Source organism: Schistocerca gregaria, chromosome 9 (genome assembly GCF_023897955.1).
Source record: "Schistocerca gregaria isolate iqSchGreg1 chromosome 9, iqSchGreg1.2, whole genome shotgun sequence".
NCBI lineage: Eukaryota > Metazoa > Arthropoda > Insecta > Orthoptera > Acrididae > Schistocerca > Schistocerca gregaria.
This window is the reverse complement of record NC_064928.1, coordinates 85,967,059-85,994,050: the sequence shown is the minus strand read 5'-3', so window position 1 is coordinate 85,994,050 and position 26,992 is coordinate 85,967,059. Positions and strand designations below refer to the sequence as shown.

The window sequence follows — 26,992 nt, the reverse complement described above, 5'->3', positions numbered from 1 at the left end:
ATCAGAGATGATTTCAATTAGTCGTTATAAGATTTTTTTAGAGGAAATGGGTCAAAGAAGAGACTGGGTAGGAAAAGACATTTTATGAAGAGAAGTAAGAGTTGAATATGTAACAATAATGTCAAAGAATACAAGAGAAAATCTTGATGCAATAAAATAAAATAAATTTCTACATCAAGTAGTTCATGCCAGCCATCATCCCACGATCCATAATGGATCAACGAAGATTAAACAAGAGAAAATGGCTTGAACATCATTAAAGAATAGAAGACTTCACAGTAGAAAAGCTTACCATCATAACCCAATTGGCAAAATATAATTTGGCTGAGCAAAGAAGTGGTGAGGAATTCTTTGAAATCAGAAGAGGCAAAACCATTAGTTGTGAAATGAAAAACGGAAATACATTTGTTTGTGTGGTCGTCTTCCACAGCAGCTGTTAACATCTGTTGTTATAGGTTATCTATCTTGAGCTGACTGCAGTGTAATTAAAAAGTGTTACACCAGACGCCTTTCACTTTTATTTACAAAGCATGTCCTCTGTTATTCTGTAAATTGGATACACATGTTTGTACATTTATTTTTTGACCCTTTTACGTTAAAAACAGCATTTTCTTTATGAAGTTGGACTGCAAGCTACTTATGGTGTTTCTTTACATAGTCTGCACCTTCCCTTCTCGAGAGCAGTGGCTAGTGTCGACTGGCTTCATTTCACATCTGCAGTTTTTGGCAATTTGCTGAAACAATACAGATTCGATAACAATGACAAAACTTAGAAAGAAACTTCAGAAACACAACACCATAATCACAAAGGCAGATAAAGGAAACACAGTGTTTCTTGTGGATAAAGAGCAATACATCAGTAAGACACAAGAGTTCATAAAATGAAGCTGAGAAACACTCTAAAAGACATTAAACATACAATAGAAAACAATGAAAAAGGAAAACAGATACAAACAAATTCCAGCACACCTTCCCTCCGATGCCAACCAAAGCTACACAAGCAAGATCTCCCTGTCAGAGCTATTGTGAATTACAGAAATGCTCCCGCTTACCCACTTGCATTGGTGTCAAGTGTCCTCATGGTTTGACCTATGTATCTTGCATTCTGGTGACTTTACTAGTCAACAAACGACAGCATAGTCTGCAAACAAGCTAAGATGGCTGTTCAGATTGTCTCTAAAATCATTTACATAGAAAAGAAACAACAGAGGGTCATCACCACCTTGTGGAAAGTCAGAAATCACTTCTGTTTTACTCAGTGACTTTCTGTCAATTTCTATGAACTGTGAAGTAAAGCACAAAACAAACGTAATCAGGGAGAGGCACGTGAGTGTTGCACTTGTCCACACCTGGGATGGAGAGGCATCTGCATCTACATACACTGGTCCATGTTATCAAATGTCAGGCTTGCGTGATGATGTACCATTGTCTGGGCTCCCTTGCCTCTTTGTCGAGTGGCCTCACACACCTAGTATGCATGGAAGTTGGACAGATGTAAACACACTAAAAATGCCCATTTAGACAGCCTGAGGTATGTATCTTTTTAATTGTTCATATTTTTCATTGTTCAGCCGTGCAATTCTTTTCTGCAGCAGATGTTGGTGCTGAGTCCACCACAGGGGAGCTCGACACCTCTGACTGGCACACCAGAGTCCGCCCCTACCTCTGCGTCGGTAACTGCAGCGGCGACTCTTCAGCAACCTTCCACTCCGAAGCCGGCGCTGCCGCCTAAGCCGACGGTGCCGCAGGCGAAGCCCACGCCGCCACCGCCACCCAGGCAGACGGCACTCCACCAGCATCAGGGCTCAGCAGACGACAGTCTAACCACCTTGAGGTACGGATGGGATTGTCGTGTTTCTGCTATTGCAATTACCGACATTGAATCTAAATTCTGAACTTAAAAATTGTATACCTTTTTTCATGTGAGCCATGTGTCATGTAGAATTACAGCCTGCCATGACCACCTTTCCTCCCTATTTTCACCTCACAAGCAGGGTAGCACTAAAATCCCCAGTCTCCTCAGTTATTTGTTCTGTACATTCCAACCTCTATCTTTGTCTACATTTTTTGCCTCTACAGATGTCTAGTTCCTCATTTTCATGGAGGACAGCAGTCTCATGAGTGAAACCTGTCATTGACACCATTTCGTAATGACTTTCATTCCCACTCCTAAATATCTTTTTTTTCCTTTTTCTTTCCTTGTTGCCACTTTGATATACATGTTGAACAACAGAGGAGAAGGTGGTGGTTGTTAGTGTTTAACGTCCCGTCGACAACGAGGTCATTAGAGACAGAGCGCAAGAAGGAATGCATCCCTTAATTAAGCCATTTTTAATCTAAGGAATTCTCTCTCGACATTTTATTCATATTGTTTCCTCTTGGTTCTTGTTCTTTTGTTTATTATTGATAGTTGCCTGGAGTGTATACTTATTTTTATGAGAATTTCAAGCATCTTGAACTACTTTATATTGTCAAACATTTTTTCTGGATTGACAAATATTATAAATGTGTCTTGACGTTTTGTAAGTATTGCTTCCATTATCAAGTGTAATATTAGAACCGTTGGTCTCTCTCATTTCCCTAAAGTATGAAATTTTTATTGCTTGTGCTACATTTCTATCCCATTCCATCATTTCTATTTCACCTCGGCCATCAGCCTTCTGTCCCTTTCGACCAATCAACAATAGTAAACTCTCAGATCTAAAGATGATAATCATACACGGCAAAATCTAGTCATCGATCGTTTGTCATACAACTGAGACTGTCAAAGTAAATGTTCCTTAACGCATGCCTAGATTAGAATTGTGTAGTGTTTCTTTAGTGCACTTAAATGGATTTAAGTACCTTAGACTACTTCCAATAGCATTCCTTCAAATGTTGTCATTTGAAAATGTAAATGTACGAGGTCTGTTCAAAAAATACTAGAACTTTGTCCACAAATTTTTTCTATGCTTACCTTTTACTTATTGCAATGCTCTTCTTTGAAATACTCTCCTCCGCAATTGATACACTGCTCCCAATGTCGTTTTCACTTCCAGAATCAGTCTTGGTATGCTTCTTATTGGATCGTGCAAAGTGCCATGTGGAAAATTTTTCGTCTCATATTGTTGCAAATCTCTGTCCTTTCAGCAGAGTTTTTAACTTCTGAAATGAAAGAAAGTCTGCAGGAGCCAGATCTGGAGAAGAGCGAGGATGAGGAAGCAGAGTGATTTAGTTTTTTTTTTCAATAGTCATGCACCAGTAGGCATTAATGTGCAGGTGCATTATCATGAAGCAAGCGCTATGAATTGTCTTGCAATATTTCAGGCCATTACTTCTCACATTTTCTGACAGACTCACAACATATCGCAATAGTGCCCTTGATTAACGGTTTCTGCATGTGGCATGAATTCGTGATGAACTAATCCTTCAAAGACAAAGGAAACCATCAGCATGGCTTTGACATTTGACCTGACCTCATGAGCATCTTTTGGTCTTGGTGAACCTTTTCTCATTGTGAAGATTGAATCTTGGTGTCTACATCATAACTGTAGACTACATTCCTGGATCATTTGATGTGTCCTTGTATAGGTTTTCTTCAGTTTCATGAATGATTTAATGCAGGTGCTCTCCAACTCTGCCATCTCAAAATTCGCATATTGTGCAACACAATATTCTACTCAATACAACACTGAACATTAAAGAACAGACATAAAACAGTGAAACTTCTGACAGTTACACATTAACCACGGTTGTGGTTAGGGATACCAATGGCATTTTGCTCCCACACACCATTGGCGTGAAATTACGAATTGTCCAGAATTTTTTGAGCAGACGTCATATAAGGGGCAGGCAAATGAAAACCGAATACCCACTACAATGGGACTATGGAATTTCTATTCAAAAGTAGTCATTACACGTGTTAAGATATTTATCCCACTGGGATAAGTCCTGTTTTGTAGAGTGCGCTCGGCTGCTGAGATATCCGCTCTTGCACTTGCACATCGAACTGAAACAAACATCCATGTGTGGCTTTCTTCAGGTCACCAAAGATGTGAAAATCACGTGGTGAACAATCTGGGCTGTACAAAGGATGTTGCAGTGCCTCCCATGCAATTCCACGCTTGAGGAACTGGATGAGCAGAGTCCTTGCAATTGAAGACCATTACTGGAACATCTGTCAACAGCTTTGGATTTCTTTGGCAGGAGAGATGTGGGATGTTTCCACGATTGGCTTTTCTGTTTGCCCTTGGGCTCAAACTGGTGGCACTACATAAGGCAATCTGAAGAAAGACATGAGGGGATGTTGGTTGGAGTCGGATGAGGAAGTGCAAGAGTGGGTATGATTATCGGATCTCAGTGGCCGACCGCACCCCACAAAATAGGAATTGTTTGTTATCTTGCAGTAGGGTGGGTACTTGTAGTTGTCTCACTGTGGCAGGTGCACGGGTTTCATTTGACTACCCCTCATACCTTGGTACATATGAATCAGCTAATAACGATTTCACGCTTCCTGTAAAAGCAGAAGATTCTTGTTGAATGTCAGCATATGTGTTTGGTCTGTGTTCTCCTCCACAAATCTGGCAGTTTTCATGAAATACTGTTCATTCTGTTTGATGCAGCAGCATGCTATCAGTTTGATAATATTTGATGTGATTATATGCTAAAATCAGCAAAGTGAATGTCTATAACATTAACTTGGGTGTCTAATGTAATCCTTTGTTTCATCACTTTATTACCAAAAATTAAATATAGTTACAGACTTAATTCAGCAAGTGAATTTTTTGACAAGATAACATAAAGCATATCACCACATGCCAATAATGGTAAGGATATCATTAGAACCATAACACCTTCAATGCTGGCTGGGGTTCTTCACCGAAACAAATAACGTGACACCATTTTCTTATAACTTATAATTACTTTTTGCTAGGAGCAAGTAGTAGTTACACATATTTTCACTCACTAATTCTGTCCGACTTGCATACAAATTTGAGTCCAGTTTGCACAACCTTAACACACTGAAAGAGGCGAGTACTGCAAACCCAATACTGCCACGAACTGACCATACAGTTGCAGCCACGTTAAACTCTGTAACTTTTTGATTAGGAATGTAAACTTTTTTTGTTACAATTAATATTTCCTTTTTTGCAATTCAGTTGATTTCGCAGCAAACTGTATATTACAGATTACTTTAATTCTTAAGTACAGTCATAATTTTCATTAGCATCGTAATTTTACTGATGAAACTGTATTTGTGAATCTTTCGTTTGTTATCATTTGATAATTTCTCAAGTTGTAAGGGCTCTGATATTTGTCCACATAACTTTGAACTTTTATTATTGTGTTAATTTTTCAGTAAATGTGACTTTCACAACACTAATGTCTTGTAGGAAAATCAAGATTTTAGTGTTGTTGTTGTTGTTGTTGTTGTTGTTGTTGTTGTTGTTGTTGTTGTTGTGGTCTTCAGTCCTGAGACTGGTTTGATGCAGCTCTCCATGCTACTCTATCCTGTGCAAGCTTCATCTCCCAGTACCATCGAGGAGAGGCTGCAACCCTGTCTCACTCCCTTCCCAACCACTGCTTCCCTTTCATGTCCTTCGACTCTTATAACTGCCATCTGGTTTCTGCACAAATTGTAAATAGCCTTTCGCTCCCCATATTTTACCCCTGCCACCTTCAAAATTTGAAAGAGAGTATTCCAGTCAACATTGCCAAAAGCTTTCTCTAAGTCTACAGATGCTAGAAACATAGGTTTGCTTTCCTTAATCTTTCTTCTAAGATAAGTCATAGGGTCAGTATTGCCTCAAATGTTCCAATATTTCTATGGAATCCAAACTGATCTTCCCTGAGGTCGGCTTCTACCAGTTTTTCCATTCGTCTGTAAAGAATTCATGTTAGTATTTTGCAGCTGTGACTTATTAAACTGATAGTTCTGTAATTTTCACGTCTGTCAACACCTGCTTTCTTTGGTATTGGAATTATTATATACTTCTCAAAGTCTGAGGGAATTTAGTCTGTCTCATACATCTTGCTCACCAGGTGGTAGAGTTTTGTCAGGACTGTCTCTCCCAAGGCTATCAGTAGTTCTAATGGAATGTTATCTAATCCCGGGGCCTTGTTTCGACTTAGATCTTTCAGTGCTCTGTCAAACTCCTCACGCAGTATCATATCTCCCATTTCATCTTCATCTACATCCTCTTCCATTTCCATAATATTGTCCTCAAGAACACTGCCCCTGTATAGACCCTTTATATACTCCCTCCACCTTTCTGCTTTGCCTTCTTTGCTTAGAACTGGGTTTCCATCTGAGCTCTTAGTGATGTGCACAATACATTTCCTATATATGCTTATTACTGATTGATGTTATTAGTTTCTTCAACTACTTGACAGACGTTATAAATAAGAGATTATTTTCCTGCAATCAAAATAGAGAAATAATGATATAAAACTAAAGGACAATGCAAAGACTCAAGCGGGAAATTTTGAATGCTAAAGAATGTGTATTAGGTTGTGTATTAGTTGTGTATATCATGTTCTCCTACACCGCTTGACATTGGTGGTTACAAGTGCAATTCTCCGAACAGACAACAGGAGGCTGTACCGGACGACGGCAGCCCCAGTGCTGTGCCGGGACTGGGAGAAGACCAGCAGCAGGCCACGCCCCCACCCCTCCCCAGGTTGCCTGAGGGGCCGCAGCACCAGCAGCCGCCCCCACAGGCACAAGCCCCACCTCCACCACCTGCCATAAAGGCGAGGGGCCCCATCAACCTGGTAAGACACTGTTTTGTCATAAGTTTTAGTTGATACTGTTATTTCAGTTGCGAACCGCACAGTCTGTTTCTTTCCTTATTTCATTGAAATTGTATAGTGTTAAAACAGCAATGCTCAGAGTCTTTTAATGTATTACTCCACACAGCTGGCCATAACTCGCCCACAGTGGGATCTAACTTGGTTATGTGGTAAAATAAAGCTACACACTCCAACTCAAAGTGCTTCTCGAGACAGTGTAGTGATTATGCTTCAAAGCTACAATATAGAACCAAGAAAATAAAAACAAATGGATTCTACAAACTGAGCTCTTGCGAAACTCTAAGTCTTCCTGTTGTTTGATTGCACTCAGGTTGATGCCATGTTGGCCTGCCGACGTGGCTGTGCGGCTCTAGGCGCTGCAGTCTGGAACTGCGTGACCGCTACGGTCGCAGGTTCGAATCCTGCCTCGGGCATGGATGTGTGTGATGTCCTTAGGTTACTTAGGATTAACTAGTTTTAAGTTCTAGGGGACTAATGACCTCAGAAGTTGAGTCTCATAGTGCTCAAAGCCATTTGAACCATTTTTGATGCCATGTTCTGTGACTTCATGAAGGCATTTAACACCACCCCACACTGCTGTTAAGTAGGAGAGGAATGAACTTACCAAGTGTTAGACCAGATTTGAATTTGGATTCCAAACTTCCTGACATATAGAACTCAACATATTGCTTTTAACAGGGGGGGGGGGGGGGGAGGGGGAGGAGGAATGACTGACATATACGTAATTTCTGGAGTACTCTAATGAAATATGATCGGACTGTTACTGTTTACAAAGTATATAAATGATCTATTAGAAAGCATTTTAAGACTGTTAGCAGATGATGAGGTTGTCTGTAGGAAAGTAGCAATGCCAGAAGACAGTATCATTTTGCAGAATGAACCTACAGAGGATTGATAAATGGTGCCAGCACTGGCAATTGACTGTGCATGTAAATAAATATAACATATTGGGCATACGTAGGAAAAGAAATCTATTATTGTATAACTATATAACTCAAGACAAATTGCTGAAAACAGTATCTATTGTAAAATATGTGGGAGGATTATCCAGAGTGATCTCAAGTTGAATGACCATGTACAAGAAATGGTAAGAAAAGCAGTTGCAAGAGGAGATTCATAGGAAGAATGTTCAGGAAATGTATCTCATCTGTGAAGGAAGTGGCTTACAAAGTGCTTGTTAGACTTATTATTGAGTATTGTTCATCGTGCAGGAAACCATACCAGATAGGACTGTTGGGAGGGGGGAGGGGAGAGAGAGAGAGAGAGAGAGAGAGAGAGAGAGAGAGAGAGAGAGAGAGATCAAATAAAGAGTGACACCTTTCGTCACAAGATTGTCTACTCCATGTGAGAGCATTATCGAGGCGCTCATCAAACTCCAGTGATGGATATTATAAGGGAGGTGTTGTGCATCACAGACAGGTCTCTATTGAAATTTGACAGAACTTTCTGGGATGACTTAGACAATACACTACTTCCTCCTACGTACGTGTCACAAAATGTCCACGACAAGAAAATTCCAGAAATTAGAGGTAACACTTACCAACAGTCATTCTTCCCACACACAATTTGCAATGGGTACACAGGAGGTGCATCAGTTATTGCTATCTTAAGTACCTCCTGCCACACAGGATTAAGTGGCATGTGGAGTATGAAGTAGATATAAATAGATGGAAATACTTTATGAATAGGACAAACCTCAGACAATAAAAAGAAAGCATGTAAAGACCCACCTGCCCACAATGTGATTAGATAAAACTGTTCATTGAAATTTACGGTCCTCCCTGAGAGATAAGGTTTCTCTTCAGGATTGTCGTCTTCAGCTGAACTGTGGATTACATACCATTGGCAAAGAACTGACATTCTACCATTATATGGTGGACTGATGTGCATACACTAAAAACGACCAAACATTGATGACTAGTACAAATTGTGACTGGCCATAAACTGCCACCGTTCATTTCACACAGAAGACTTTACTGAACTCCAAACTGTTTCCTGAAGATGATGTTGTACATGCTAACAAAGTTGGCTGGTTCACGGAGGACATGATTTTAGAATGGATCAGATGTGTCTGGCAACATCGTCCTGGTACCTTGCTAGGTTTTCCATGTATGCCTGTGTTAGATTCATATGCAGGTCACTGTACACCAGCTATGGAAAAAAAATTAGCAGAGGGTAAAACAGACTTAGTTGTAATTCCAGAATGGATGACGTCCATTTTGCATCTGTTACATGTTTGTTTAAACAAACCTTTTATGGACAAGCAGAAAAATACCGTATTTATACACAGTGAATAACAAATAAAGATAGGCAATTAATGCCTACAGGACATGTTAAGCTTGCAAGCTTGTCTCAAGTGTGTGTGTGTGTGTGTGTGTGTGTGTGTGTGTGTGTGTGTGTGTGTGTGTGTGTGTGTGTGTGTGTGCGTGTGCGTGCGTGTGTGCGTGCGTGCGTGTGCGCATTAGTCAATCTGGGAAATGTCTCCCAAGTGAAACTGTTCATCACGCATTTAAAAAATACTGTATTTCTGATGCGCTTAACGGCACAGAGGATGATGTTTTGTACAAAAGTAGCGACAAGGAGTCACTAGTGTTAACAATAAAATGTGAAAAATCACGGTTGTGTTCTGGTATGCAGTGCAGTGAGCTCACCTGTGATGTCACTGTAACAGCTCACGTGCGTATAGATCCGGAATACTGTATTTTGATAGATATCTGTGAATTTTCACTGTTGTCAGTGTTTTGCAATGCAATTGTAGTTTTAAGTGTGCCAAATCCCTGAGAAGTAGGGCCACTTAACAATCTATCCATCATATGATGAGCTATATCTTTCACTGTTAAGTTCAGCTTGAAATTGGGGCGTTTTTTTTTTTTTTAAATCAAGTCTCATTTCTGGGATGGGGCTTGCATTCGAGGTAGGCTTGCAGTCGGGTAAATACAGTAACTACAGTACCTGCAGCAGCGTCTAGTGGGATTTTTCCGATCTTCCTTAGGCTTTGCCTCCAAATGCAAGCATCGTGTAATATGGGCTTTAAGAACCTATGAACTCCAGCATTTATGTTAGATACGGTCGATCATCTTCTTTATCTATTCCTCTCTACATGCACAAGCAAGCTCGAACTTAGCTGACCGTGACCGAAGACTAACATTGTACAGCATGCTAACACTCGCGCTGCTTTGCATAGCGTCAGTTTATGCAAGTTGGCATCAGTTCATGTATTATTTGGAGAATCCAGCTGTATATCAGTTTGCTCACTCACATTCGTTGTTGTAGTGAAGTTGACTATGGCAGCAAAAAGAAAAACTCTGTTGTGGAGAAAGTGAACTTGATTCAGGAAGTGGAGAGAGATGCAAATGTGCCCGTAAGTGAAATGGCCCGACGCCTGGGACTTGCACAATCCTTATTGTCAGGAATATTGAAGACTAAGGAGAACGTTCTGGATCAAGAAACACAGTGTGGTTCAAAAGCAAAGCAGAGAAAAATTGTTAAAGAGGCGCTGCATGAAGAAATGGAATCAAAGCTAATGGAGTGGTTCAGTGGAGCATGTGCTGAAAATTTACCAATGGGTCATTGATAAAAATGAAAGCATCTACGGTATCAGGTCACTTAGGCGAACAGAATTCAAAGCTTTGAATGGTTGCCTGGGTAGGTTCAAAAAGTGCTATGGGATAACTCGCAGGGCAGTATGTGGAGAGAGTGCTGCAGTTAATGATGAAAGTGTTGAACACTGGAAAGAGGAGGTGCTGCCACCCCTCTTAGATGGTTCTGAATATCGGGATATGTACAATATGTATGAAACAGGCCTGTTTTACCAACTCATGCCCTCTAAAAACTTAAGTGTTAAAGGAGAAGCATGCCATGGAGGAAGAATGAGCAAGCAGAGAATTACTGTTCTCTTATGCAGCAACGCAGATGGCAGTGACAAGCTGGATTCCATTGTAATTGGAAAGTTCCACAAACTACATTGCTTTAAGAGCAGTGCTACCCCGCCATGTAAGTATTACAGCAACAAAAGTGCTTGGATGACTGTGGACTTGTTCAAAAATTCTTGCAAGCTTTTGATGCACGAATAGGTGCTAGAAACAGGAAGATGGTTCTCTTTATTCACAAGTATCCTGCGCATGCAACAGGCTTAGTATAATTGCGGAATGTGAAAGTGCATTTCTTTCCTGCAATTTGCACTAGCAGACTCCAGCCCTTAGATCTAGGGATTATTCATAGCCTGAAAAGCAAGTATCGGAAAGCTCTTGTCCTTAAGGCACTTGCCTTTATTGATAGAATTCTGCGAGCAATGCATATGCCCACAGGAGCTTGGAAAATGGTAAATAAGGAAACCATCTCAAATTGCTTTCATAAGGCTGGATGTAATGAAATGAGCACTCATGACAAAGACGGTGATGAAGCAGTAGTGGACATGCATGATTGGGTGCAGGTATCTATCAATTTACCCATCACTTTTGACGAATGTGCGGCTTTTGATCATCACTACTACACGCATCTGAGATGTTGAGGAAATCTGTGAAGATGAAGTAAAGAAGAATGATGAAGATATCGAAGAAGACAATGATGTTAGGGATGAAGAAATGCAAATACCATTATTCAGTGAAGCTATTGCCAGCATAGACATTGTCCGGAGATTTGTCACAGCATTTAAAGTGGACAACCCTTTTATAGATAGAGTAGATCAATTGAAGATGGAGCTTTTGAACCTAAAATCCAACAGTGTTAAAAAGTAAACTACTGTATTTGATTACAGGTATTTCAAAAAATGAGGCACTGTGAAAGTTGTGTAAATATGTGTTGTGTATATGAAAAGTAACTTTATTTATTATATTACAGTAATTGTGTGTTTCGTGGATGTTATAATTTTGTTGTGTGCTGGGAAACTACGATCTTTGACAACTGTATTAGTGCTACAAAGAAAGTTGTAATAACAGTATAGCGTGTAGGGTAGGTATCTCCTTGTTTTATTGTTGTTATTGTGTAAATTATGTGTGTTGGTGCAATTCATGTCAATACAGGCAAAGAGTTCTCAAAAAGGTTTGCTTTCTAATCAAACCCTCGATTTAAGATAAACCCCCATTTAACGTTAAAAAATTCTGGTTCATAGAAAAAAGTTAAAAGGGGCTCTACTGTATTTATATTGAGAGGCGAGTCATTACATAGAAGAGGAATAAAATGGGTCCAAGGACTGAACCTTGGGGAACATCATGTGACACAGTTTTCCCACTCTGGGAAGTAATCTGCTCCATAATATGTGATTACTATCCTTTGTTTCCTCTTCAAGAGATATGGTTCAAACCATTTCAAAGCAATATCCATTATTCCACACCTGTTGAGTTTGAAAAGCATCAGGGCACGGTTTACAGAGTCGAATGCTTTTTTAAGATAACAGAATATTTCTGCAACCTTAGCTTTCCTATCTAGTGATGAAATATTTTTTTCAATAAACTAATTTATTGCATCTACTGTGTTTTTGCATTGTTGGAAGCCAAATTGGTTATGTGAAATCATACTATTCTGTGTGATGAAGCTTTGTACCTGTAAAGCAGCAAATTTTTCACATATTTTTGATATGACAGGGAGTATAGAGATTGGGCAATAATTTCCCCTACCATCTTTTGAACATTTTTTAAACAATGGTTTTACTTCTGCATATTTCAAGAGATCAGGGAACTAACCTTCTTCAAAGGATTTGTTTATTGTGAGAAAGAGAGGATGAGCTATTATGTTGTAAACTTTCTTAGTTATTTTGGTGGGTATCCCATCCCAGCCAACAGAGTTTTTGTCTTTTAAGGAGATGATGACATTTTGAACAAATTTTGCTGAGACTGTGTTGAATTTTTCAAGACATTCACAGGTATTGCCTTTTAACCCAAAACTATTTACTTTCTGCTCATAATTTGCTATGTCTAAATCAGATTTTGCTACATTTATGAAGTACTCGTTGAAGCACTCAGATATTTGAGCTGGATTTACAACCGATTTTTCCTTAAGTTTGTTTAATTTTTGAAATGCCTCGTTTGTTGACTTCGGACTCCAGATTCTGACTTAACTACAGACCATACTGCGCCTGTCTTATTTTTCTACCCTAGGATGAATTTGTTGTTTGCCATTTGTTTTGAAGCTTTCACAACTTTTAAAAAAATAGTTTTATAGGTTGTAACATATTTTACAAAATCGGGGTTTTTGTTGCACTTCAGTTGTGTATCTTCCTGTTCCCCTCACTAGATATTTTTATTCCTGGTGTCATCCATCTCATCTTACTTGATGTTTTGTTGCAATATGATCTTGGTGGGAAAGTTTTAAATACTTCAAGAAAACTGTTAAGAATGTATTAAAGTTTTTGTGTGTTGTACCTGTGGTTGGGTAAAATACTTAAATTGTAAACTGTAAAACCAATGTTTCAACTATATTACAGTGGCCTTCCTCAGAGAAAAAGACTAGTTTTGGTGGAAGAAAGATGGCTCTATTTATTGCATATAATAGGTGTCAATGAGTCTTGTTCATGAAATGTCATTGGCCATACAATATAATAAGCTAGCCATGGTGAAAGGGGAGAGGGTAAAAAAAAACAACTGTTGGTTATCTAACTGGCTTGTCAGTGATTGGCGACAGTCTGCAAATCGGTAGTTGGGTTCTGGTGTGTACGAGAATGCACTGACACGTCTCCTCTGCCCATCGCTGTGGACATCTTCGTAGAAGGTTCTGAACAATGGCTCTAGCTACTGCACTGTTACGCCCCTGTTCCTGACCACAGTATTTAGATGATAAATTTGTTAGCTGGCAATACAGAGTCGGAGAGTTGCGAAGCCTCCGTTAGCATTTTAACAGTCTGCATAGGAATATACAGTTAACTTACGAAACTACGGCGCATTACCATTTTTGAACATGGAGGTATATGGAACTGTGGATGGTGCACAGGCATACTGGAAGCCACTCCACACAAATCTGTACCTGCACATGGAGAGCCACTATCACCCAACTCAGAAGTATTCAGTTGATGGCTGCCTGTGCCTACTGGATAACTCACACTAACAACATCAAAGAAGAATTGAGGGAGCCACCAGAAGCCGGGCACTGATCTGCAGACAGCTGCCGATCACTGACAATCTGGCTGGCTCACCAGTAACTTCTTTCCAGTCTCTCCCCTTTCATCATGACTAGCCTATTATATTCTAGAGCCAATGAAGTTTCACAAATGTGACATATTTACACCAATTGTATGCAGTAAACAGAGCCACCTTTTCTCCACAAAAACCAGTCTTGTCCTGGGAAAAGGCCATTGTAATATGGTTGAAAATTGGTTTTACAGTAAATAATTGTCTTGTACAGCGAAGAGATATAACAACCAGAAGAATTTTAATCATTATATCTCATATTTTTATATCGTGTGATGCTGTGATAAACCATACTTTCTATGGACGTGTATCTGTAAATCATATTAAATTTCCAGTGTCGGAAGCATATGTCGGAGCAGCCGAGGCTGAAGGGCACTGCAGGCCCCGGTGGAGTCCACGTCAGTATCAACAGGCGGATCGAGATGCCTCCGGCCTTCCTCTTCCCTGAGACAGATGCACCTCCCTCAGATTTGGTGCACAGCTCTGCCTCGACTGTGACGTCTTCATTACCGACACCAACAATGACTACCTCTGTGAACTCTGCTATCCAGCAGGTAATGTTGTGTTTATGGTTACAGGAACTTTCAACAAACAGCCTTTCCTCTCTAATGGACCACCCTCTTGCCTGTTGTTTCTTATTTTTAGTATAAATTGAAAGTTTGATTTTCTTGAGCAGTATGATTTAGCAAGTTTTAAGGCTTTCCTTAAAGTCTGCTTTTGTTACTAGTTGCTGAAAACTAGGGCACTTAGAGATATGTGCTTCCTCTTCCTGTAAATTTTGAGGGCTCTGACTATTTTCCTTTTTGTGTTTAAATTCAGTGTGTCAGATCCTTGCCTGAAGGCTTCATGATTTGGTTTCATAGTGTTTCAAACAAATACTGAAAAATGTACATACATGTATTACTTACAGTGTTGGCCTGACATCCACAAGGTAAACAGAGTCTGCAAGATTTTTGCTGTTTATGAGAGAATAAGAAACCTGGTAATGGGGTAACTTCCCCACCTTAAGAATTGTTAAACTGTTGAATGAGTTAGTTTTGTTTGACTGTTTTTCACCTTGGATACAGTTATAAATAATAACGGGAACTAAGTTCTGTAGCCTGAAGTAAAATTATGTCTCAGCCCACAACACAATGACCCTATTAAGGTGTAAAATGTGTGTTTTAGGAAAGAAGGACTGGTTTAAACTGTAAGCTGTACGTCTTCACAGTTAGAAAGAAGAAAAATGGAAACTAACCAAACTTAAAAAAATATGCAGTGGAAAATGGCACTACCTGACAGCCAAGCGCTGTTTGTTTATAGCTCTGTAAATTTAAGTTATTTATGCTAAGATTACATGCAGTTTACCACTACTGCAAAAACTATACATACATTAGTTGTTTCATTGCTATTTGCCTGATCTAGATGTACATTTCTATTGTTGTGTTACTTCATTTCCATTAGTATTCCTAGAAGTGACTTATTTTATTTTATTAATTAATTTATTTACCTATCTTTATTCGCTTGAGGTATTATTTCACAATGATATAGCTTCTGCAAGAAGGAAGTCAGTATCAAGACTAAGCTATCTGTGCACCGTTCAATCTTTCGACCAACTTTGTTGTATGGGAGCGAAAGCTTGGTGTATTCAGGTTACATTATCAATAAGGTTGAGATTATGGATATGAAAGTAGCTAGGATGATTGCAGGTACTAGTAGATGGGAACAATGGCAGGAGGGTGTGCACAATGAGGAAATCAAAGAAAAACTGGGAATGAACAACATTTTCGCTGCTTTTTTGTACAAATGTGTTTTAGTAATCTTTTTCCCTTCCATTGGCAGTTTATTATACAGTTTTATCCCAGTATAAAATGCTGTTTTGAGTTTTTTGTTAGTCTTTGCTGGGTAAATGTGAAAAATGGCTCTTGTTCGGTGGTTAGTATAGAACTACTAGTACAAATCAAACAATGGAAATTAGTACAAATCAAACAATGGAAACTCTGGTGGGAATACCAACAATGCAGGAAAAGAATGATTGCTACTTACTGTAAAGAAGACATTTTACACACAAGATTGTGTGTGTGTGTGTGTGTGTGTGTGTGTGTGTGTGTGTGTGTGTGTGTGTTTCACTGATGAAGGCTATGCCCGAAAGCTTTATGTAAGTGCCTTCTAATTGTGCCTGTCTGTAACTTAACATGTCTTCTTTACAGTAAGTCTTTTTCTACATTGTTGAACTACTAGTACAGTATTTAATATTATTTTTCCCTAATATGCACCACAGACCGGCATCCAGTAAGGATGACAAATGGTTTTAAATAGCTCTTTACAGTTAGCCTAACTACTACTTCCAGTTATTATTCTGTTGGCTCCTTTCTGCAGTTTAAAACCTGTGTCCATGTTTTGTGCCTTCAATTCCCAGAAAAGAATTCTTTAGCTAAGAACTGAGTGTATGTAGGTATAGACCACCACAACTGTTTAATCAATCCTCCATTTTATTCCTATTACTTAGGCAGTATGATAACATGTCCACATCAGGTGTTCACAGCCTCTTTGTGCCTAATCTTTCATATACTTCTAACAGTTTTTATTTTTAATATGTTTGTTTGTTAGTTATGTTTCTTGTTTATATACCTGTAGCTTATGATAACATGTCCATATCAGGTGTTCACAGCCTCTTTGTGCCTAATCTTTCATATACTTCTAACAGTTTTTATTTTTAATACGTTCATTTGTTAGTTATATGTTTCTTGTTTATATACCTGTAGCTTACATTACAGTTGAAGCTGATCATTGTGTGTTAGCATTGAGAACAGTACTCCCTTCTTCACAGAATGCTCTCAACAAACGACTTCATGTTAGCGTAGAGTCTGACCTGCCACTCTGACGTTTTCCAATTTAATTTGACCAGAACTTTCTTTCCACCTGAAAAAACAACGTATGGTTATGAGATTTACAATTACTGTTTTCAACTGTAAAAATTTCAGCCAGCAGTTCTAGAAAGTGTGTCTTCTGAAATTAAGTATTGGGCAGTCCATTCTGCTCGTTGACTAGTGACAATTAGCTCCCTTGAATTTTCTATTTCATAAATGGATTACATAAACATCAAGTTTAAACCACTCTTTTGAGCTACAGTTGCTCAATATTAATGAAGTTTCTCTCACAAAACCTGAAGAAATTCTGCTTATGTGTAGAGGCTGTTAACAGAACCAATGTTTCTGTCAAGACACTCGTGGACAAGACAGGGACTGAAACTGAGGGATAGTGCAGCAAAAGTAGAAATGCTTTACTCCATTTTCAAACATTCCTTCACAATGCAAAATCCAGAATGTTACCCCAATTTAATTCTTGCAAACTGGACAGATGAGTGTTGTAGGTATGTGTCAGTGCTGTTGAGGAACAACTGAAATCCCTAAAACTGAACATAGCTTCAGGCGCCATAGGAAACCCTATCAAATCATATACTGAATTTGCAGCTGAGTTAGTCCCTCCTGTAACCATCATCCACAGTAGATACATTGAACAAAAACTATGCCAAGTAATTAAAAGAAAGAACAGGTCTTGCTCACCTTAAAAACGGTAGCCATCCACAAAAAGTCTTCTAGAACCTTAGGACATAATCTGAGTTCAAACATAGTGAGTTGTCTGTCCTCCTCCATGCCAACCGTATGGGTTCCAAAAACATCTTTCATGCGAAGTTCAACTCCTTCATACGACATCTTGTTAACCATGGGTAAAGAAAATCAGGTAGATTCACTATTTGATTCCTGAAAAGCAACTGATTCAGTACCAAACGTAGACTTACAATCAAAAGTATGATATGGGATATATAGCAAAAATTGTTCTTACTGAATGGAGTAGTTCTCATTAGGGAGAATGCAGTATGTTGTACTGCATGGAGAGTTATTGACAGATGTAGAAATGACTACAGGTGTGCCCTAGGGAAGTGTTTAACAGTCATTGCTGTTCTTATTGTGTGTTAATGATGTTGCAGACAATGTTAATAATCTCAGACTTTGTGGAGATGATGCAGATATGAAATACTGCCAGAAAAAAGCTGGACAAATATCAAGTTGGATGTTGACAAGATATCAAAGGTGTTGCAAAGATGGCAACTTGTTTTCAGTGTTCAGAAATGTAAAATTATGTACTTCACAAAACAAAAACAACAACATTAATGAGTCAGCTGGCTGGAGTGGCCGTGCGGTTCTAGGCGCTGCAGTCTGGAACCGAGCGACCGCTATTGTCGCAGGTTCGAATTATGCCTGGGTGTAAAAATTAGTAGGGGTATGAAGCAGAATTATCATATTGGCTCAATTGTAAATAAAGCAGGTATAAGACTACAGTTTGCTGGCACAATACTAGGAAAATACAGTCAGTCTAAAAAGGAGATTTCTCATGAAACACTCCTGTGACCCATTCTAGAATATTGCCCAAGTGTGTGGGATCTGTACCAAATAGGACTAACCCAGTATTGAATGTATACTGAGAAGGGTAGCATGAATGTTCACAGGTTTGTTTGAGCCATGGGAGAGTGTCATGAAGATGGTTAACAAACTGGCAAACTAACCGAGGGAAGCCTACTTATAAAGTCTCAAGTGCAAGCTCTAAAAGATGGATTTAACAATACATTAAAACTCTGTGTGTATTGATTCCATAGGGTACTGAGGACATCATTATTTCAGTTACACTGCACACAAATGTATCTGTACAGCTATTCTTCCCAGAAGAAGCCACAATGTTATATGGTAAGTAGGCTTACCCTTTGTCATGCAATTCAAGAGTTTGCAGGTTTGCAGAGTATGGATGTAGATGTTTAGTCGCCTTCCACGATTCCCTATATGTGTGTGTGTGTACACACACACACACACACACACACACACACACACACACACACACACACACACCTACCTAGAAGAATCATGTGTTCATGTTGTGTTTCGTATGGTGCTGCAGGGAAGCAGTGCGGTCACTTCCCTGGTGACAAACAGCTCACCAGATGATGTTGACCGCCTCGCAACTGGAGTGAACGCTGAGCAGGATGATTCTGCGGGTGGGGCGACTCTTACCCTCTCGCAGCAGCAGCAGCAGCAGCAGCAGCAGCAGCAGCTTGCAGAGGATAACAGTGCTGTCAAAGCTGAAGATTCCTCTGAGACAAACTCGGATGAACAACAGCAACAACAGCAGCAAGGATTGAGTGTCCAGCCAGGTAAGCATCTGTTTCCTACTGAATAAGTAGTGAAATGGCATTTCATAGGCCATGTAGAAGAGAAGGTGGCCTCTAGGTATAGGATCACTTGTATTAAAATGTTGTGCCACAGTGGAAACATTTCAGCTGAGGATTCTGCAGTTGGAAGCAGTTTTCTATCCCTTTAACAAAAGTTTCTAAAGAGATGTGAGGCAGCATGGTAATGTTAAACACTTATATTGATTGCCAAAATAATTTTGTCATCACATGATGCATTCTTATCAAATATATGGAAATCAGTGCAGAGTATCTTATCACTTACTACTCCACAATACCATTGCCTAAAAATAGTTTTTCGTTCCTTTTTTTGGCACTGTGTGGTATGTTAACTTCGTTATGGATACCATAGTGTACTGTGTTAGTCCACATGTTACTACAATTAACTAATGACGGTTAAGTTCTTAGGGAGTTGGACATTTGGTGGACATCACATGGCTGACTGTCATTTTTCCCTCACTCTATTTGTGAATGGAGTGTGAAAGGAAATGATGGGTCCTGGTACAGGATACCCTCAACCACACACCGTATGGTGGCTTGTGATATATGTAAGTGTAGATGTATATGGTGATGTAGATTAGAGTTCTTTCATGACTCTGGAGAAAGTGCATTTTTGTGTGTGTCACTGGGTCACATAGTGAATTAAGATGGAGAATCTTGAGGAACTCAATCATTTTTAATAGTAGTGAATATTGAAAGTGGTATAAACATTATTGATAAATAAGTTGTGGGAATGGAAAGAGATGAGGAATGTTAATTGGAGAATTCATAAGAATAGATGAAATTAATGAGTTATTAAGGAAGTGATGGTATTCACTGAAAGTAGCTTAAGCACACAAGGTTAACAATTACTTGTGAATGATTGGAAACAATGATTTTCTATACAATGTTTAATTCAAGTTTTTGTAAATTTCATGGTGAAATTTCGAGACTGGCATAAACAGAGTGAAAATAGTATTGTAAGAATATTAACAAAGGTGAGTGTGAGCTGGAGTTTGAGACAATTAAGTTTTGTCCAGCAAAATTACTGAATACAAACCATATAGATTACATTACATATTAAAGTACAGTGAACAGCAATAAGCATACCCATTCTAAGGATAATGCCTTGTCAATGCAACCACTTTCTTCTGTCACTGACTGTTCATTTCAGTTCCATGTTATTGTCATATCCTATCCTATCGTATATTGTTCTGTTCCATCTTTGATGGGAGGGTGGAGGGTAAGGGGGGGGGGAAGAGAGGGGGGGAGGGAGAGTAGTGGGTCAAAAAGATAAAGTTATGGAATGAATGAATAAAGTAAAGGAAGAAAGAAACAGTTATTTTAGGAATTTTTTGTTGAAGAGGGTGTTTGGATGTGAGGATATGTTTGATGGTAAATTCCCGTCTCCAGAGTTAATATCAGATGGGATGATCAAAGTAGTTTATGTAGTGTAACAGGAACTTGAGACATACTGCAGAAGATTTTTTGTAACTGTTTAACAGTAGCCCCTCCTTTTTAATGTTCGCCAACCATATACCTCTTCTTCATCAGGAAGGAGCTATTGGTTCTGAAAGTTTCGTTTGTTTCTTTTGCAGTGTATCCAGGAAGCCTGATACCTCTAGGTCAAAGTGCTTTATTTTATGTTTGAATGTGGTTACATATAAAAACCATGGATCTTGCAGATGAGCATGTGAACTATCATACCTCACACAGAGATCTCTTCATCATTATTTTATTTTCAGCATCCTGCAGAGCATCTCAGCATTTATGCTTCTAAAGGCTTCCGCAAAACTTTTGCAGAATTCATCATTAGTGTGATACTGATGCTGATCTAAATAGGATGGGATTATTCCCTGTGATGGGTTAGTAAAGTACAAATCACAATTGCGACTTTCCTTACACATACTCTTATAAAAATATATTCTGAACAGGGACAATGATGACATTCAAGCTTGTATAATAAAAATCAGATAATTAAAATTCCTCTTGTGTGAGCTGTATTATATTGCACATTCATTGGGAAACAACACAGTCAAGTGAAGTACAGCATTTGGAAATAGTGCCAAAAAAGTATGACAGGTTGCAACTCGCTGCTTCACTACATCGTCAGTGAATTCACTGACAAACATCAGTCTCAATTCTTTCACTTTAAATTTTTTTTAATGACGTGAATGTGGTGGTTTATTGTTGGCCATGATAACTGAACTGCAGCTGCTCATGAGTTTCATTGAGACTGCTCATCTGATCGAGCAACAGCAGCACAAAGTTTCATGTTTTCTTATATCCTTGATGAGATTGGGTCTTGCCTAAGTGATCTCTAAATGAACTCAGTAACTTTGACATTGTTTGTTTTGTCGTGCCTCCTCCCCTCCCCCGTCTCCCCATATACATGCAGTTAATCACTTCTCAACAATGTAACTGTGTTGGGCCTGGTGGTCTACTAATGAAGCACATGCCTAGTAACAGAGAGGTTGCGGGAGAAAGTTATGGTTAGATCATGTGTTTATCAGTCTTTGTGTCAACATAGCCTTCACCTCTCAGTGATGTGATGAGGCACCAGAAACCACACTAAACTGACAACAATTTATTGGCTATGAACTGCAGAATAAAAGTGAAGAAACTGCAAAAATAACTGAAGAAACTGCAAAACTGTAGAAATTTAAGGAGATGGAACCTGGATAAACTGTAAGAACCAGAGGTTGTAGAGTGTTTCAGAGAGAACATTGGGGAACAATTGACAAGAACAGAGGAAAAGGGTGAAGTAGATGATGAGTAGGTAGCTTTGAGAGATGAAATAGTGAAGGCAGCAGAGGATAAAGTGGATAAAAAGATGAGGACTAATAGAAATCCGTGGGCAACCCGAGAGATATTGGATTTAATTGGGGAAAGGAGAAAATATAAAAATGCCATAAATGAAGCAGGCAAAAGTGAATACAAACATTTAAAAAATGAGATCGGCAGGAAGTGAAAAATGGCTAGAGGACAAATTTAAAGATGTAGCAGCACATTTCACTAGAGTAAGATACGTGCCATGTAGAGAAAAATTAGAGATACCTTTGCAGAAAAGAAAATTACCTGTATGAACAGCTCAGATGGAAAGCAGAATGAAGAAGAGAAATTTGTTAACATTGATTATAGATTTAAGGAGTGTTTGCCCATGTGCCAGAAGTATCTTCTGAAAGTGATTGAATGGAGTGTAGCCAGGCATGGAAGTGAAACATGGATGGTAAACAGTTTAGACAAGAAGAGAATAGTAGCTTTCGAAATGTGTTGCGACAGAAGAACGCTGAAGATTACGTGGGTAGATCATGTAACTAGTGAAGAATTACTGAACAGAATTGAGGAGAAGAGGAATTTGTGGCACAACTTGACTAAACAAAAGGATTGGTTGGGTGGACCTGTTCCGAGGCATCAAAGGATCAACTATTTAGTGTTAGAGGGTAGCGTGGAGGGTAACAATTGTAGAGGGAGACCAAGAGTTGAATACACTAAGCAGATTTAGAGGGATGGAGGTGGCAGTAGTTACTCAGAGATGAAGAAATTTGGACTGGATATAGTAGGATGCAGAGCAAAATTCTATCTTCCTGTAACCTTTTATTCTTATTTACAACTGCCTGACATTGTCAGTCGTGTAGGAGGCAATTGATAATCAGTGGTGTAGTCTTCTTGTGGGAACACTTTAACCCTGATCGCAAATATTTGTAACTAGTTTCAGCAAATAAAATTGCGAACTACAAATCTATTAAAAAAAAAAAAAAAAAAAAACAAACAAACAACAAAACACAAATTACTGGCCACAGAAAAAATATATAAAAGGAAACAGACTGCATAGCAATAAAGTTCCTTACTAATTACTGTCTACAGCGATCATTATAGTTAGACTTTTATCATAACTGTGTCTTACAATTTAAATGTAAGAGAGAATAAAGACATAGGAATGAAAACTCCATGTTAGAATATCAACAATGTAGGAAAAGATAGTCCTGCTTACTGCAAAGATGACACATTAAGTTGCAGGCAGGCCAAATTAAGACGCTTACGCATAAGCCTTCAGCCGCAGCCCCCATCAGAAAGAGAGAGAGATAGAAATACATATCATTCATTCACACAAGTGAGACTATCTTGTGCATAAATGACTGCCAGCTGCAGCAGTCAGTGGCCATGTTTGTGTGTAGAAATGGCATGTGTTTCTCTTTCTTTTTCTGATGGAGACTGTGGTTGAAAGCTTATGTGTAAGTTTCTTTTAATTTTGCCTATCTGCAACTTAGTGTTACCTTTATGGTAAGTTACAATCTATCTTTTCCTGTATTGCAGAGATTAAAAGTAAGTATATGGGTAGATACCCACAATCAAAAATATTTACACATACACACAAACTATGATTGTAATAAATGCACCTCATAGTAAAGGCATTATGTTATGCCCTGCAACACTAATTAATGTGGTAGGTACATCAGAGTGGTGTAATAAACAGATACCAAAATACACATCATGTAGTACAATGTCAAAATGCAGTTATGAAAAGATGTCTAACGATAAAGATTGATGTAGACACTACTGCATTGTACTAAGTGGTATGTCTCAGTATTGCTATGCAGTCTGTTTTCTTGTCTGTATTCTGTTGAGTTGGGGCCTGTAACCTGTTTCTTAAACATTTTCAATTTGAAGATAGCAGTTTAATTTGCTGAAACCAGTTATCTATGAACAAATATTTGTGATAAAGGATAATTAGTGTTGTGCCAAGTAGACTGTACCATTTGCATACTTCTTGTTGTCGCAGTGAATTCTTTCTATACAAATGTACATTGAGATATTCTTTTACGTGCAGGTGGTGATTCGGCAGTGGTGAGGAGGAAAGGTAACCTGAAAGTGGGGACAAACAGTGGCAACACGGGATCTGGCAATGGCAGCGGGGAGGGCAAGGGTGGGCAGCTACGGCGGGTGAGCTTCGACCCGTTGGCGCTGCTGCTGGATGCCAGCCTGGAGGGTGAGCTGGAGCTGGTGCGTGCTACGGCGGGCCGCGTGCCCGACCCCAGTGCTGCCAATGACGAGGGCATCACCGCCCTGCACAATGCCATCTGCGCAGGGCACCTTGGCATCGTGCGCTTCCTCGTCGCCTTCGGCTGCGACGTCAACGCCCAGGACAGTGACGGCTGGTGAGGCTCCTGTCCTTTGTTTTCTTTCTACTCAGTTCTCGGCACACAGAGTGAAACTGGAATATCTCGAGCAGGGATGACATCTATTCATATGAAGAAGTGGACATTTGATGTCTTTGCTTTTGAAATTATTGCTACAGGGTAGCGATTCTTGTGGAAAATCCTACAGTTCACAGGGAACTAAATTTCATCTGGAAAAATTGGGAAAATCCGAGGGTACTTCAGGAGGTTTTTAATTTCATATTTTTAGCCTAACATTGGAATATAATTCTATTGAGATTTGTAAACCATAAATTTTAAAATACTTAATATTTAAATGTGTTTTAATTGTTTGAATATTAGCCCGCTTAAATTATCAACTTTTAAGAACTGCAGTTAAACTAAATCTGAGAGAAAAGAAGAATCATTACTGTGAGATGCTTAACTCCCCCAACCCACTTACCATTAATTTCTTTGGAGCTTCTTATCACATCCTCTTTATTCCAATTTTCTTGTGGATGTGTAATAAGTAAGCCAAAAAATGTTACAGATTTTCATTTAACAGGGAAAACCTTGAAGGCTGTAATCACCCATAGTTAATTTTTGATCAGCAAAAGTGAGGGACCATGTTTTTAGTTACATGCTTCCTTTGGGGTATCTATATTCTTGATAATCTTAATCCTCTATTGCATAATGTTGCCATTTTGCAACAGACAGTAAGTTTACCTAGAATGTTAAGGAAACCACTCGTATAGGCATGATATTCTGATCTGACAACACACACCATCTGGCTACATCGAGCTAGTTCAAAATCAATGATCTTTACTGAAGCTAGGGTGTACAGAAACACATGCAAAAGCAGCTAAAGGAACAAATTATTTCCACCACTTAGATCACATATAGTTAGATTTTTGAGGTATGTAAGATGGTGCGTGCTTAATCATTACACGGTTATTTTGACATCTCTCTAACTGAATGATTAATAATTAATCAATATTTTTGCCATATGACATTTTTGAAGAGTTGCTCAATGTAGGTGAAAATACGATCAGTAGTGTTTCAGATTTCGAGGTAGAATGGGATAGGAATGATGATGGAAATAGGATCACATTTGAGGAAGTGGAGAAAATGGTCAATAGATTGCAGTGCAATAAAGCAGCTGGGGTGGATGAAATTAAGTCGGAACTCATCAAATACAGTGGAGCGTCAGGTCTTAAATGGCTACACAGGATAATTGAAATGGTCTGGGAGTCGGGACAGGTTCCATCAGACTGGACAGAAGCAGTAATCACACCAATCTTTAAACATGGAAACAGAAAAGATTCTTACAACTACAGAGGTATCTCTTTAATCAGCGTTGTGGGTAAAATCTTCTCACGTATTGTTGAAAGGAAAGTGCGAGTATTAGTTGAGGACCAATTGGATGAAAATCAGTGTGGGTTTAGGCCTCTTAGAGGTTGTCAGGACCAGATCTTTAGCTTACGGCAAATAATGGAGAAGTGTTATGAGTGGAACAGGGAATTGTATCTATGCTTTATAGATCTAGAAAAGGCATATGACCGGGTTTCTAGGAGGAAGTTATTGTCTGTTCTATGAGATTATGAAATAGGAGGCAAACTTTTGCAAGCAATTAAAGGTCTTTACATTGATAGTCAGGCAGCAGTTAGAGTTGACGGTAAATTGAGTTCATGGTATGGAGTAGTTTCAGGGGTAAGACAAGGCTGCAACCTGTCTCCACTGTTGTTCATATTATTTATGGATCATATGTTGAAAACAATAGACTGGCTGGGTGAGATTAAGATATGTGAACACAAAATATGCGGATGATTTAGTTGTGATGGCAGATTCGATTGAAAGTTTGCAAAGTAATATTTCAGAGCTAGATCAGAAATGTAAGGACTATGGTATGAAGATTAGCACCTCCAAAACGAAAGTAATGTCAGCGGGAAAGAAATATAAACGGATTGAGTGCCAAATGCGAGGAACAAAGGTAGACCAGGTGGACAGTTTCAAGTACTTAGGATGCATATTCTCACAGGATGGCAACATAGTGAAAGAACTGGAAGCGAGGTGTAGCAAAGCTAATGCAGTGAGCGCTCAGCTACGATCTACTCTCTTCTGCAAGAAGGAAATCAGTACCAAGACTAAGTTATCTGTACACTGTTCAATCTTTCGACCAACTTTGTTGTATGGGAGCGAAAGCTGGGTGGATTCAGGTTACCTTCTCAACAAGGTTGACGTTACGGATATGAATGTAGCTAGGATGATTGCAGGTACTAGTAGATGGGAACAATGGCAGGAGGGTGTGCACAATGAGGAAATCAAAGAAAAACTGGGAATGAACTCTATAGATGTAGCAGTCAGGGCGAACAGGCTTAGATGGAGGGGTCATATTACACGCATGGGAGAAGCAAGGTTACCCAAGAGACTCATGGGTTCAGCAGTAGATGGTAGGAGGAGTCGGGGCAGACCAAGGAGAAGGTACCTGGATTCGGTTAAGAAAGATTTTGAAGTAATAGGTTTAACACCAGAAGAGGCACCAATGTTAGCACTGAATAGGGGATCATGGAGGAATTTTATAAGGGGGCTATGCTCCAGACTGAACGCTGAAAGGTATAAGCAGTCTTAAATGATTATGATGATGATGATCAAAATTAAGTCAAAATTTCTGTGTTCAACTGTTACATAGTATCTTGTGTATCAGACCCTACCACTAGGTATATTTTCATTGGAATTGATTT

General features: G+C 39.1%; 1 protein-coding gene across 1 annotated transcript in view; it reads left to right on the top strand.

Moving 5' to 3' along the window:
* LOC126291444 (uncharacterized) overlaps positions 1-26,992 on the top strand; it is a 381,448-nt gene that overhangs the window by 330,748 nt on the left and 23,708 nt on the right. The window contains exons 12-16 of the mRNA XM_049984958.1: positions 1,593-1,834; positions 6,567-6,753; positions 14,249-14,467; positions 18,846-19,098; positions 23,945-24,272. Coding sequence (XP_049840915.1) covers positions 1,593-1,834; positions 6,567-6,753; positions 14,249-14,467; positions 18,846-19,098; positions 23,945-24,272 — 1,229 coding nt within the window. The remainder of the gene's footprint in view (positions 1-1,592; positions 1,835-6,566; positions 6,754-14,248; positions 14,468-18,845; positions 19,099-23,944; positions 24,273-26,992) is intronic.